Raw genomic sequence first — 14,010 nt, 5'->3', positions numbered from 1 at the left:
TGAATTTCAGTCTCAACGTGTCTTGACGGATCTGTTTCATGTCCTTATTTCCTTCATACACCTCTATCAAGGCTTCCCACAGAGCTTTTGCATATTTGTATTCCTGAAACCCTGGGCAATTTCAGGAGAAAGAGCCATAGTAAGGGTAGCAAGTGCTCTTTCCTGCTGTTCAATATTAGCGAATTCTTCATCAGTGTATTCTTCAATAGCTTTGTTGATAATTGTTTTATCAGGAAGTGTGGTGGTGTATCTGATGGGGCCTTTCAAAATACGTCTCCAAATTTTGAAATCTTTCATCTTGATGTATTTCTCCATACGATACTTCCATTCTAGAAACTCCTCAGCAGACAGTAGATGGTGTATGCGAGTGGTAGTTCCCATAATAGAATCAAATTCATGATGAGAATTTTGTGAATCCATTTTTAATTTTCTGAGTTTAATTAATTAATTTATAATATTAACTTGAAGAACCAAAAGTTAAATTAATTAGACTATTTACGACCAAGAGTTTACGGCCGTAATCAGTTTGCAGCTAGAGGAGTTTACGGTCGTACACAAGTTTCCGGTCCTGGCAGTTTACGGTCTTAGAGTATGGACACATTATGGTCTTTGCAGAACATCTGTTTACGGCTGTAGAAAGAGTTTACGGTCGTACTCCCTTCAACAATACTAATCCGAAAACTTCCATAAGAGATAAAACACAAGATTTTCCAGCAAATTTAATCCCTTTAACTATGATGACGTAGAATCGAGCCTTAATCAATGAATAAGTTGAAAATAGTTTAACTGTGAATACGACTGAAAATCCGTTTTGACACCGGACTGCTCTGATACCAATTGTAATGTCCCTAAAACTAAGAATTCGAACAGTGATCAAACAGATATCAATCGAACAAATAGAGAATGGGGTTATAGACAAATTAATCCAAGCATGCACACATTTTATACAAATAAACGCCAAATACACCTTGGTTACACTTGGCCGTAAACTATAAGAGACACTCTATGATTCGTCAACAAATCTGACACGACTCTGACACACCCTATATATAGGGAGGTTGGTGGCGGTAAATAGGTATACGGCCGTACACACAAACACAACTGTAAACTCAGAAAAATAAGCTAACATGAACATGAACTTTAATAAGACTTATACATATAATTTCCTAGCCCAAACCACAAAATAATGACCTATCAATCTTGCTACAGAGTGAAGTGAGAAAGAAGACTTACAGAAATCCCATGTTCAATCATTAATGCTAGTTGGTAATAACAAAGATAAAGACCCCTTAAAGTAGATAACAATTTTTTTTTCTTAATAAATGTACCAGGTAAGGAGATTCCAAAAACCACAAATGTGAATTTTGTTTCAATTGTAAAAAAAACGAAACTATTATTTAAATCATTTGATTGAAAAACCAATGTATTATCCTAACAAATGAGTTGCATTGATGGCAACTAAGTCGAGCACAACCACGTATCAATAAAAAAACATATGCAAAGACAAGAGAATCAATAGTCATCAAAATTTTGGAACACCAAATGAAATCGCCCACCATCATCTAGTACTTCCACAAAACTCTATGTTAATTGAAGACTATGAAAGTACATGAAGATGGAAAAATTAAAGAGTTCCTAAAAAAATTGACAGACTCAAAGTAAAGCAATAACACTAAAAAACTACCTCAATTATAGGCCAAGCACATAGTCAGGCTCGTGCCTGCAGGATGCACTTGCTACAGTAGAAAGAAAAGAGAAACTTACTAGAGCATGACCAAATTAAGACACACTCATGTTGGTTGCTTTGTAATAGAAAAGAATACACATAAGCAAAAGTTTCCAAGAGAACAGAGCCCAAACAAATAAGGTAATAATGAAGACAATGACTTAGGGAAGCCAAGTCTAAAATAAAAAATACGCTACTAAGGGAACATATATTGAACAAACAATTCTCTAAGCAACACTCTGGACCAATAGGGAACCATAGGAAACAAACTCAATACGAGTACCAAATAAATTGGATATAGGTATAACCCCAAACTTGAGAACCACAAGAGTTCACACAATACAAATGCTTCAGAAAGGAACAAGTACTTAAAAAAACTTCTAGACCATATAATGGATCAGGAAACAAAAAAGTATGAAGGAGCAAGTTGTTTCACTGCCACACTATTTCTTCTCACCTCAACATAAATACAACATGATTGTAGGTATGTTAGGTTAGAAACAAAGCTAAACTAACCGATCGACTGCACTTAGGGTTTAAAGTAAAATTTGAATTGAATTTAAAACCTAGTTTCAATTCTCAAAGTAGTTTGATGTAGAAGCTATACTAAGAAATCAAGAATGATAAAGCATTGAAACAATATAAAAAATTGTTTAAAAGGTGTTGAACAAACCTGGAAAAGTAATCCTCATAAATACTTCGGTATATAGAGAAATGTCGTGAAAAATGATAGAACCTAACACTGATTCAAATCAACAACATTCAAATGCCAGAACCACCACAACCACCTGATCGTCATTTGCACATCTCTTAGCGTTGACCGATTGGCTAAATGTAGACCACTGATAGGATAAGGGTTAACCCTAGTGTTTACAATTAACGAGCCGTTTACGAATGACAACGACCAGAAGATCCAAGAGAATCGAGTAACACAGATAGGCAAACAGAGAGACCCAGATGAACAAACCCTAACAGAAAGCCCTAGATGTAGACATATCTGGAAAAACAACTCGAACACGAACATCCAAAATTGGCTCTGATAACGTATCAAAAACTCAAACAATTCCAACATTAACAGATCTTTTTTATTTAGATTAAGATCAAGTTGGTTTACATCAACTGACAATTGAGACCTCACTACATAAATCTCTCACACTCTTACAAAAAGATTAACAACGAAAAGAAACTAGTAAATACAGACTCAAGATAAACATAGTATTTACAAAAAAGTTAACCTAGAAACCCTAAGACTCAATGAGAAGACAAGATATTAATTTAAGACAGTTTTACATGAATAAATTAACTGATCTTTTGAAAGAAGCCTTCCAATCTTCCTTTTATACCATGAATAACTTATATGTCCATCTATGTAAAACCCCGTTTATTTATTAAATAAATAAATGAATAAATAGTAGTCCTAAAATAAATAATTATGTATGAAAGGATGGTCTCGAGGAGTTAATTGTAAAGATTTTAGAAGATGGGGATTGTTTGGTAAAAGATGGGACTTAATTTGAAAGGGGTTTTCGAGTTCAGGGTTTAAATGGTAACTGTGGGGGTTTATTTTGAAAGAAAATGGAATGGAGGGACTAAAGATGATATTATGGAAAGTAGCTAAGGGGACCGGGTATATAAAGCCGTCACCCATTCTTAAACCCTAACCCTAAGAAGATATGTTCAGCCGCCACCCATACAAGTGACCACCCTCGGCCGCCACCTTACCCTCCTTCTTCATCTCCAATCCGGTGCCACCATCATCTACTTCGTTCGTTCTTCTGGCCGCCCAGCATCATCGGGTAGTCCTCATCACCATCAACATCGAAGACTGTCTAGGGGTGGAAGAGAGCATCCCGACGCTGCTGCTTCGTTGAAGTTTCATTGTTGTCGGTGACACCGTGAATGACAGGGATCACCGAGACCAGGTTTTTGTGTTGTAACGGCGAAGGGTGAGTTGCGAAGTCGATGCTCAGTTACGAGAAGTGGAGGTTCGAGATAGCATGGTCGTTGCTGCTGTTCGGATGTCGGACGACCTTCTCCCTACTGTATTCTTCTTGCCCTTCTCCATTTATGTCCGATGTTGCAGCGCTGTTGTGGTTCCGATGTGTATGACGTAGCTGCTTGTCCGTTCGACTGCTTCACACCACCGTAGGGGTGGCCGAGATTAGTGCGTTTTCGGTGATGGTTATATGCGTGTGATTATTTTGGAGCGTGTGTGTGGGTGAAAGGTTAGCTGGAAGACGCTAGAAAACCACCATGGCAACCAACCATGGTGGCTGTCACCGGGAAAGCTCTTTTGTCGCCATTAGCCACCGTGAAAGGTGGTTGTGGGCATGTGATGGTGTTGTGTTCATATATTGGGATGTTATGAGGTTGCAGGAGCATTTCTTGGCAGGATATCCGAAGAAAGACCCCAACCGCCACCACTTGCCGCCACCGGCCGCCATTAGGTTGTTGTATATGCGCTTGTATTAGGTGGTTGTGTATGTGTGTGTTTTTAATTAGATTAGTGTGTGTGTGTGTCAATCGGATTGGCATTGTAAATTGTACAAAAAAAAGGAGAATAATAGAAATCTCAAACCACCATCGTAGGGTGGTGGTTGCCGCCTCCTGCTGCCACCGGCCGCCGTGTCGGGTGGCGGTGTGCTTGTCTTGTGAGTTGACTGGATTGGGGATACTAGAAACCCTAATAGGCTCAAAGGAGCTCTAATGGGCCCAATGAATCTTAATGGACTCTAATGGATCCAATTAAACCCATATGGGCTTAATAAGATTTTAGTGGGCTTATTAGGCCCAATAAAGCCCTAATTGTCATAAAAGGCCAACAAATTGATAAATGGGCTAATATTTGGATTGGAACACCATAATGCCAATAAAACCCTAATTTGTGGAAATTGCTTGGGACGCATACGAGAATTAATTATTAACTCTTAAAGAATAATTAATAATCATTGGCAAACTAGCGCAGGGCATAATGGACTTAATGGATTAAGTCCTTAATGGGTTAAGAAAGAAACACTGAACCTTAATGATCATTTCATGTGAAAACTCTAATTTGGCATTATGGGCTTGGACTTATCAAGACCCACATTTGGGCCATTGGAATGGAATTGTGTGATTAAGCCCAATCACACCATATGACTTATTTAAAAGAATGATGGACTTAATGGATTAAGTCCTTAGAGGAATTATTCCTTAATGGGTTAAGTAGGAAACTTAACCCTAATCGGCATTTTATGTGAAACCCTAACTTCATTTGGGTTTATTGTTGGGCCTTTCTATTGGGCCTTAATGATTGGATTATTAATGGGCCATCCAAGAATAATTATATGGGCTAAAATAATTTAATGGGCCTAGGGTAAGTCCTGTGTAAGGGGTTGGGCCCAAATTTGGAAAATTGAGCCATAGATGGACCATAGTTGGGCCTTAATGATTGTATTATGTTGGGCCATAAGACCACATATAGGCCTGGGCCCAATTTGGAAAATTGGGCCATATGCTGGGCTTTGATTCCTAGTTCGCTTTGGGCCTATGGTTTGGGCCTTGGACTTGAATAAAGAAAATCTTAGGGTAATGTAGTAATTATCCAATTATGTATTTATGGTTATGTGTTGGGACCCAATTATTAATTGGGTTTTATTTTGGTGTTGACAGTTCGAGAATCTGTCATCCAGTAGCTGGGGTTGAGTCTGCGAGACTTCAACAAGTGTGGGATTGTGTCTTCGGGACTTCAGCAGTGTGAGGTGAGTTACCTTCTAGTAGCAGTGGGTCTAAGGCCACAATGTCGTCCCACTAGTAGGAATTGTATGATTAGATGATTATCTCTGTGACATTCATCTAGGGTTGCTACTACCCGTGTTATGTTTATGTGTTTGTATGATATGTGTTATGTGGTAGTGGTAGGGGTTGAAATAGTCCCCAGCATCCGGTCGAGAGGACCGAAGGGGAGACCAACACCCATATATGCTAGTCAGTATCCGGTCGAGAAGACCGAAGGGGAGACCAGCACCTAGATATGCTAGTCAGTATCCGGTCGAGAGGACCGAAGGGGAGACCAGCACCCATATATGCTAGTTAGTATCCGGTCGAGAGGACCGAAGGGGAGACCAGCACCCAGATATGCTAGTCAGTATCCGGTCGTGAGGACCGAAGGGGTAGGGCGGGCACCCAGATATGCTTGACAATATATGTATGTTATGTGATTATATGGTATGTGGTATGATGGGAGAACTCACTAAGCTTCATGCTTACAGTTTTCAGTTTTGGTTTCAGGTACTTCGTGTTTAAAGGAAAGGAGTCGGCTTGATCGTAGCGCATCACACTATGGTTTTCCGCACATTAGATCTTTGGGATTACACTCTGATATTGTTTCACGATAACATGTTTGATTATTTCGACTTTGGTTTTGACATGACATGATATTACAAATGTTTTATTACACTGTTGGTTTTATAATGATGTGTTTAAAAATGAAATTTTTGACCTGTATTTTTAGGATGTTACAATCTAACTTTCATCCTTCAGCTTTCTACATCTTGACAGATTATACCCTCTTTAATCAACAACTTGCAAAGTAGCTTTTTCAAGTTAAACCAACAAAGCATATTTATCGTTTGTTTCATTGATAAGATTGAACAAATTAATGTATTATTCAACATTATTTTTCACAAGTTAATTATCCTGAACAAAGGCATTATTTGGCTTTGATTAAGGATTTTGTTTGATGTTTTCTTTGCTTTCTAGTTTTTTTTTTTTGAAAAATTATGTCTGATCCGACTTAAAGCACTTGTTATGTTGTGTCTCGGCACTTTTTATATAAAAGTAACAGTTTCACCAAAGTGCCTACATTTATGTTTATGACTGGTAAAAGGTATCTATAGTGTCATGCAAGACAAACATACTTGATTTCTCATGCACTACCCATGTTTGTGCAATCCTGTGATGATAATGATGCTCAGATGTGAGAGGGAGTGCTGAAAAACGACATCCTTAGCTACAAAACTTGATCCTATGGTAACTTTACATCATTGACTGTTGTGTACGTGCGTGCAAAAATGCATATGTACATAAATGAATATATATATATATATATATAACAGAAAATTTGCATATATACACAACTACATATACGAAACATGATTGTTTCTATGTTTGTTAATATTTGAAGACATGTGTACATGTTTATATATTAAAATATATGTCTAAATACATGTACATTTACAAATATGTATACATGTATGTTTTCCAAAATATGTAGGCCCATCTCAGAGGGTGGGCGATAGAAGCAACCGTTCAAGACCCATCTTTTAAAGGGGTCTAATTTTTTATTTGTGGAAATTGTTATATTTAGAAAGTAGTATAAATAATTTTTTTCAACTATTGAATTATTATAAAAAAGAACTTCATGAAATTTGTAAATATTTTAGATGTCCATTTTTTTCTCTTGCCCCGGACCCGAAATATATTTGGAACCGCCCTGAAAATATGCCTAAATATATGTAGGGTTGGGCATATATGCATATCTATATACAATAATTTATGAGCATAAACATGCGCGGCACACACACACGTGTGTGTGTGTGTATATATATATATATATATATATATATATATATATATATAATTATATATATAATTAGGTTGTCTCATATGAACCTAACCCTATATATATATATATATATATATATATATATATATATATATATATGGGTAAATTACGCCAATCGTCCCTCGTGCAGGTGTCGAAAAGCACGTTTGGTCCCTAGTCCCTTATATGGTAAAAAGATGCATGTTTCGTCCCTCGTTAGTTTAAATTTGCATGCTTCATCCCTTATGAGACATGGAATGACTAAAATACCCTTTACAATTTATTTTTCATTTATTCTTGATCTTTCTAATTAATTATTAAACCTAATATCTATATCTATCTCTTTCAATTTCGTTGAAGAAGACTTAAGCACCACCACAACCACCAGAAAGCACAACTACCACCACCGGAATACACAACCACCACTGGAATGCATAATCACCACCAAAATTCAGTTCAACCACCACCTATTTCCCTGAAAAATAGCCACGAACCACCACCTCATTCACTATCGCCACCCTCCTTGTACAGCAACCAATAATCAACCTCTTCGAACAACACTTGTCACCGTTCCATCATCAGTATCGTCAAAGGATGTAGCCTCTTGTTGGAGTGCATATCTAAATGGCATGGCAGAAGCTTTGGGAGGATGGAGATTCGCTACCGTATCGCTGGAAAAACAAGAGGTGACTAGGGTTTATGCGTCACCATTGACATCGGCAAGGGTTTTAACAGATCGAGCTCAATCGCCATCGACGTCAGCTAGGGTTTCGTCACAGATGTCATCGGTCTCTTAGGTTTTGAGATCAAGCTCCTCCACCGCTGCCTATATGCTTCTATAACAACATCTCCTCTTTCTTGAATTTAAGAGGTTTCAGTGAGTTGCAGATCGAATATTCACACCAATATGGATATGTAAATCTGCAAATGCGCCTTCAAGAACTACACCCATTTGCAAATCGAACCCTTTAGAATGAAATCCTTCAAGTACTTGTGTAGATTTGAAAAACTTCAAATCAGTGTTTTTCATCCCAGGATCAATCATGAACACAAATACATACATATGTATGTGTTTATCAGCAAATCGGTGTTTATTTGCCACTCTGTTCTAGGGTTTGTTTTTCAGACATAAAAGCTTAAATCGCTGATATTTTTTATCACCGTGATTATGGATATGGGATCGTCGGAGTAGCTGATTACAGGTGGTTGTTGGAAGTATTAGGTGGTGGTTGTCGATGGTATTGAGTGGTGCTTGTTGGATGGGTTTTTCTAGGGGTGATATAAGGACCACATGATTTTTTAAAGAATTATAATTAATAAAATAAATTATAAACCTGAAAAAATAAATGAAAATAAAAGGAAAATGGCAAGATAGTCATTTTATGTTTGCGGGGACCAAACATGCACCTTTTAATCAAATAAGGGACAGTCCAAGTTAATTTTTGAAAATATGGACCAAACGTGCTTTTTAACACCTGCACCAGGGATGATTGGTGTAATTTACCCTATATATATATATATATATATATATATATATATATATATATATATATATATATATATATATATATATATATATAGGGTTAGGTTTATGTTAGATAATCTAATTTTGTGAGACCGTGAGACGTAATCCTAGCCACTCATTTAGTAAATTAAAAGAACATTTTTCAAATGCAAAATAATTGAAAATTTTCAAAAAAAAAAAATCAAATATTATTTTTGGAATTTATATTTAAAAAAAAATTAAAAAATATATATATTAGAATATTCTATATGTGAATATATGTCAATTTGTTTATATTTGTGCTTTCATATATGTGCATATTGCTTAATGTTTTAGAACATGCCTTTTTATTGATGTTCGAGTAATGATGGTCGAATTTCCAGGAAATCGTAGAAGTAAAAGTGATAAAGTGATGAAATAATACAGTCAAGGAATAAACAATTAAGATATATTTTTGTTGTATTTTTGATATTTTATGCATGTATCGTCCAAAAAAATGTATATTATTATATTTAATAAGTTATTTTATTTATTATTTGCATTCAGATACTAGAAAATTATAATACGCATATCCTGAAATATACATATATACACATGCAACTTATAAGTTTTTTTTTTGTAAAGTCTAAAAATCTCTCTCTTTTTTCTTAAATTTAAATTAGTTCATGTTTTTTTTTTTTTTTTTTTTTTTTCAAATTCCAAAAATCTGGTTTATTTAAAAAAACGGATATATATATATATATATATATATATATATATATATATATATATATATATATATATATATATATTATTTTCCTAGTGCTTAGAACATCTCCAATGAGGTTTTATTTTAGAGTTTTTTTTTGATTAATTATCACTTATTTTGATTTACATCATTGGATAGGAGTTGTTTAATTTTTGTGTATTTATATTGACCACTCAATATATATTAAGAGTATAAAACTTTAATTATCTAATCCCTTCTACTTTTAACTTATTTTATTTTTATCGTTTTTATTTTATTGTAGTCTTAAATGTTTTGCATTTATTTAAGTATTTAATTATTTCTATTATAGTTTTTATTTATTATATGTTTATATACTAATTTTTAGTGATAATTTTAATTTAAAATATTTATAATTTATTTATAATATGTTTAAAGATTATTAATTAAATGAGAATGTTATATGAACATTTTAAATATAGATAAAGATCAAAGTTAAATTTATAAAAAATGTTACGGAAAAAGCTTAAACTAAAGAGCGAGTTTAATTAGAAGTCAAAAATATTAAATATTAGATTAATAATGTGGTAAAGATATTTAGTTATAAGATAGGTTAACTAATGCATATCACCCCCTCCCTTTTCCAATCAATTTCGTCTTGGTATAGCCCAAATTCCAATAAACCGATTCGTATCCATTAAACTCCAATTCTACACCTTATCTCCACTTCTCATTGTCCTCTTTGATGTACGTGAACCCTCATCCATGGAAGAAAATACTGCCTCATGCATCGCCGGACCTTTGCTCCATGCACATCTCAACAACTTCATCTACATGGACAATATCTTCATCGACAATTTTACCTTTACCTGCATGTAGACGTTGACCTCCATTACCCTTCGTCTTCCCTTTTCTTACAATCACATGGGGACAACAATAATCCACTACTTTGCACATGTACCTCCATTATCATTCTTCTTCTCTATATAAAGCATCACTCAGATTTGGTCCCTGGTACATGAGAAAGACCACCGCCTTTGTTCTTTAATCTTCAAATTAATGAACCCTCTTCTCCAGTCTCTTTTGGTCGATCTTTTCGCTTGGGTTTAGAGTTTTGGTAGCATAAGTCACCATTGTCAATGTTACCATCTCCACCGCCATCGTCTCTCGTCTTTTACCATGTCGTTGCTCCGCCTCCTTCCTGATTCCGGTAATCACTCGATAATTACAAGATCAGGGAGACACGACCAGAGCCATTTTTTTACTTTCGTTATTTAACTGTTAATTTCTTTTTTGTTTTTGATTTTGGAGTCGAGTAGGACCAATCACTGACAATTGACTTTTGGAAGGAACATTGTACATTCGTTTTTATTCGGTTTATTGAAGTTTTAATTTTAGGTTTGCCAACACCCATCTAAAACATTTGAAGATGGAAACCTGCATTTGGACAAAAATCCGAATTAAACCTGATCCAGAAAAAGTGACAATGACAATATTGTAAGATTACTTACTTTCTTGATTCTTGAAGCTTTCTTTATAAATTATATGAGATTTACAAAGTATAGTTTTCCCTTTTTGTAGAGACACTGGTATTTGTATGAATAAAGAAGAACTCATTGATTGTTGCTCAAAGTGGAACTTCAAAGGTCTTGAATGCTCTAAAGGTACTTTTTTTTTTTTTTTTTTTTTTCCTTCTTATAAATCATTAAGAACTATTTACCACTACAAGAAATAAACGCAAGCGGCGACGCCTATAGCGGCGACGCATAGCAATAGCGGCGACACGTAAATGACGCGTTACGTGTCGCCGCTATTGCTATGCGTCGCCGCTAATACGTTCATTTAGCGATCCGCGTCGTTTTGATCCCATCCGTCCGATTTCACTTTGATCTAACGGCTGTAGAGTAAAGCGGAGACGCGCGTTATTTTTTCCCTCCACATGTCGCCGCTAATGCCCTTATGTCGCCGCTGTTGCCCTAATGTCGCCGCTAATACCCGTCGCCGCTAATACCTAACGCAGATTACCCCCTTCACAGGTTCCCTTTCTGCCATTTTCTCTCTACTTCCACTTCTCTCGTTCTCCTCTTCTTCTTTCTTCAATATCACGCTTTTTTTACTAGTTTGTGGAGTTGGAATTGCTTCTTGGACCGGTGCTTGCCTCTCATTCCCCCAAGACAGCCATAAACCGGTGATATTTTTGCAAATTCCGAAATTGCCCCTCCTTCCACAAGGTCGAATTTCTCATCTTTTTGCTATGATTTTTCTGTTTTTGTGTTACTTAAGATGATAAAATGTGAGTGTTTTGTTGGTTTGTGTGTGTTTTGTTGAAATATTTTGTTTGATTGTATATATTTTGTTGAAATATTTTGTTGGTTTGTGTGTGTATTTTGATAGGAATGTGAAATATTTTGTTTGATTGTATATATTTTGTTGAAATAAAATGTTTAGATTAGATTGATGTATAAAAAAATGACATGAATATTTTGTTGAAATAAAATGTGAAATATTTTGTTTGATTGTATATATTTTGTTGAAATAAAATGTGAAATATTTTGTTTGATTGTATATGTTTTGTTGAAATATATATTTTTTTTTTTTCAGATTTGTAGGAATTTAATTATGCATTTTGTGTATATTTTGATATTTATGTTTCAGATTTGGATACAATTTTAATTTTAGTTGTGATTGTTATTTAATTAACTAAACTTTTTGTGTTTTGCAGAATAAATTTGATTTGGATAAGGTTAACATGGATCCGGAGCGTGCTCAATTGTTGCGGAGCATTGATTCAAGTCTTGCAAAAGTTTACAGAGGTCGAAAAAGTAAAGCTCATGCTTATTTTAAGGAAATCGGGGGGCCTGCAGATATCCAAGCTGCATTAAACAACCCCCCTAACGGAATGTCACATGAAAATTGGGCGAAGGCAGTCGAACACTTTCAAACGCCAGAATTTTTAAGGCGTTCGGCGTCAAACAAGGAATGTCGTGCAAAACAAGTAGTTGTAAATAGAGGGGGGTCGAGCTCATATAGCAATGCATGTTTTAAAGAGGTAAGTTATGATATATTTAAATATTTATTTAAAGTATAACTAATCAAAATTTTAATGTTAAATAGGATATCAGTCGAATCGAAGCTTTTCGTAAAGCTAATTCCAATCGCCAAGGGGTATTTTATAGTCCTGCAGTAGAGCAACAATACGTAAGTGGTTAATTTGTATTTTTCATATAAGTGTTTATATTGTCAAAGGTATTTAGTAATCTAATTTTTATGATTTTTATTGTTTTTAAAAAATACAGAATGCTTTACTCCAAGAGATAAACCAACGAACCCAAGTTACTTCTGAGGCAAGCGGTCTAGCACCAACTGATATAAAAGATTGTTTTGAAAGAATATTGGGTGTTCGACGCGGACATATCAGAGGCATTGGGCGTAAACCCCCTACCGTTGTGTCTATGTACGATCAGCAACAACCAATGACACAACAAGAACCACAATCACAGGTAATTGTTAGTAAATGCTATAATGGATTGGTATAATTAATTATAATGTTATTCTGATATATTGTTAATATATTTTGTTTTTTTTATAGTTGCAAATGCTGCAAACAATACTACAGGACCCGGCTTGTTCTGCAGCATTGGAAGAGTGGTTTCGCTCATTGCCGTCACAAAATAATGAAGATGATGATGAGGACGAGTAGTTATTTTAGGATTTAATGAAACGTTTTGTAATTCGAAACAATACTAAATGTGGTATATATATGTATTAATATTTTGGATTGATTTTATGTATTAACATTTTGGATTGATTTTATGTATTAATATTTCTATATAAAATTATCAGATTAATATTTGGATTTGGATTGATTATAAATTCAATGTGAAATAAATAAACAAAAAAAATAAAAATAAATCAAAAGAGCATTAGCAGCGACGGGAATAGTGGCGACGACGTCATATTAGCGGCGACAACATATTAGCGGCGACGAGCAGCATTAGCGACGATAGGAGTATTAGCGGCGACACCAAGTATTTGCGGCGCCAATGAGCGTATTAGCGACGAATCTATACCGGCGACGTATTTGCAGCGACACGTCGCCGCTAAAGGTATTAGCGGCGACACGCCTAACCTTTAGCGGCGACGGGTGTCGCCGCTGTTGCCCAATCTTCTTGTAGTGTACCATATTTATCAGTTAATCACAATGTTTTAAAACCTGGGTTTTTTGTTGATCCGGTATGATGACCGGTTCACGGATCAACCAGTTCAACCGATTGAACCGCCGGGTCAACCCGGTTTATGGTCTTTTATTTTTATTTTTATATATTTTTACTTTCATGCATAATGCATAAACATATAAAACCAATAATTTGATATCCACAATGTTTTAATATTTAATAACATTGAAGAAACCGCAAATGACTCGTTTTGGCGTTCGCTACTTGTATCCAACTATCAAAACCCTATTAAAACGGGTCAGTCCGGTTTTAACC

General features: G+C 35.2%; 1 protein-coding gene across 4 annotated transcripts; it reads left to right on the top strand.

Annotated features, from left to right (window-relative positions):
- The first annotated feature begins 10,527 nt into the window (after positions 1-10,527).
- On the top strand, positions 10,528-13,282 carry LOC145038897 (uncharacterized). Of its 4 annotated transcripts, none has more exons than XM_078987113.1 (9): positions 10,528-10,730; positions 10,919-11,017; positions 11,102-11,184; positions 11,424-11,556; positions 11,641-11,751; positions 12,243-12,569; positions 12,635-12,718; positions 12,817-13,020; positions 13,110-13,282. In XM_078987113.1, exons 6-9 carry the CDS (start codon positions 12,270-12,272, stop codon positions 13,218-13,220), a joined length of 699 nt encoding a protein of 232 aa, XP_078843239.1. In that variant the 5' UTR covers positions 10,528-10,730; positions 10,919-11,017; positions 11,102-11,184; positions 11,424-11,556; positions 11,641-11,751; positions 12,243-12,269; the 3' UTR covers positions 13,221-13,282. The 4 variants fall into 4 exon arrangements, with proteins under 4 accessions (XP_078843239.1, XP_078843240.1, XP_078843238.1 ...); XM_078987114.1 differs by having other exon boundaries at positions 10,907-11,017; XM_078987112.1 differs by having other exon boundaries at positions 10,832-11,017.
- The last annotated feature ends 728 nt before the right edge of the window (positions 13,283-14,010 follow it).

The sequence above is a fragment of the Lactuca saligna genome, chromosome 4 (genome assembly GCF_052625555.1).
Source record: "Lactuca saligna cultivar CGN05327 chromosome 4, ASM5262555v1, whole genome shotgun sequence".
Lineage (NCBI taxonomy): Eukaryota > Viridiplantae > Streptophyta > Magnoliopsida > Asterales > Asteraceae > Lactuca > Lactuca saligna.
The sequence above is the reverse complement of the archived record's forward strand: the minus strand, read 5'-3'. Positions and strand labels throughout refer to the sequence as shown.

What these genes read in the sequence shown, in the direction of transcription:
- LOC145038897 (XM_078987113.1), top strand. Translation starts at nt 12,270, where the DNA reads ATGGATCCGGAGCGTGCTCAATTGTTGCGGAGCATTGATTCAAGTCTT. An exon ending in GCAATGCATGTTTTAAAGAG is followed by an intron (nt 12,570 to 12,634) that starts GTAAGTTATGAT and finishes AATGTTAAATAG; the next exon opens with GATATCAGTCGAATCGAAGC. An exon ending in AACAAGAACCACAATCACAG is followed by an intron (nt 13,021 to 13,109) that starts GTAATTGTTAGT and finishes TTTTTTTTATAG; the next exon opens with TTGCAAATGCTGCAAACAAT.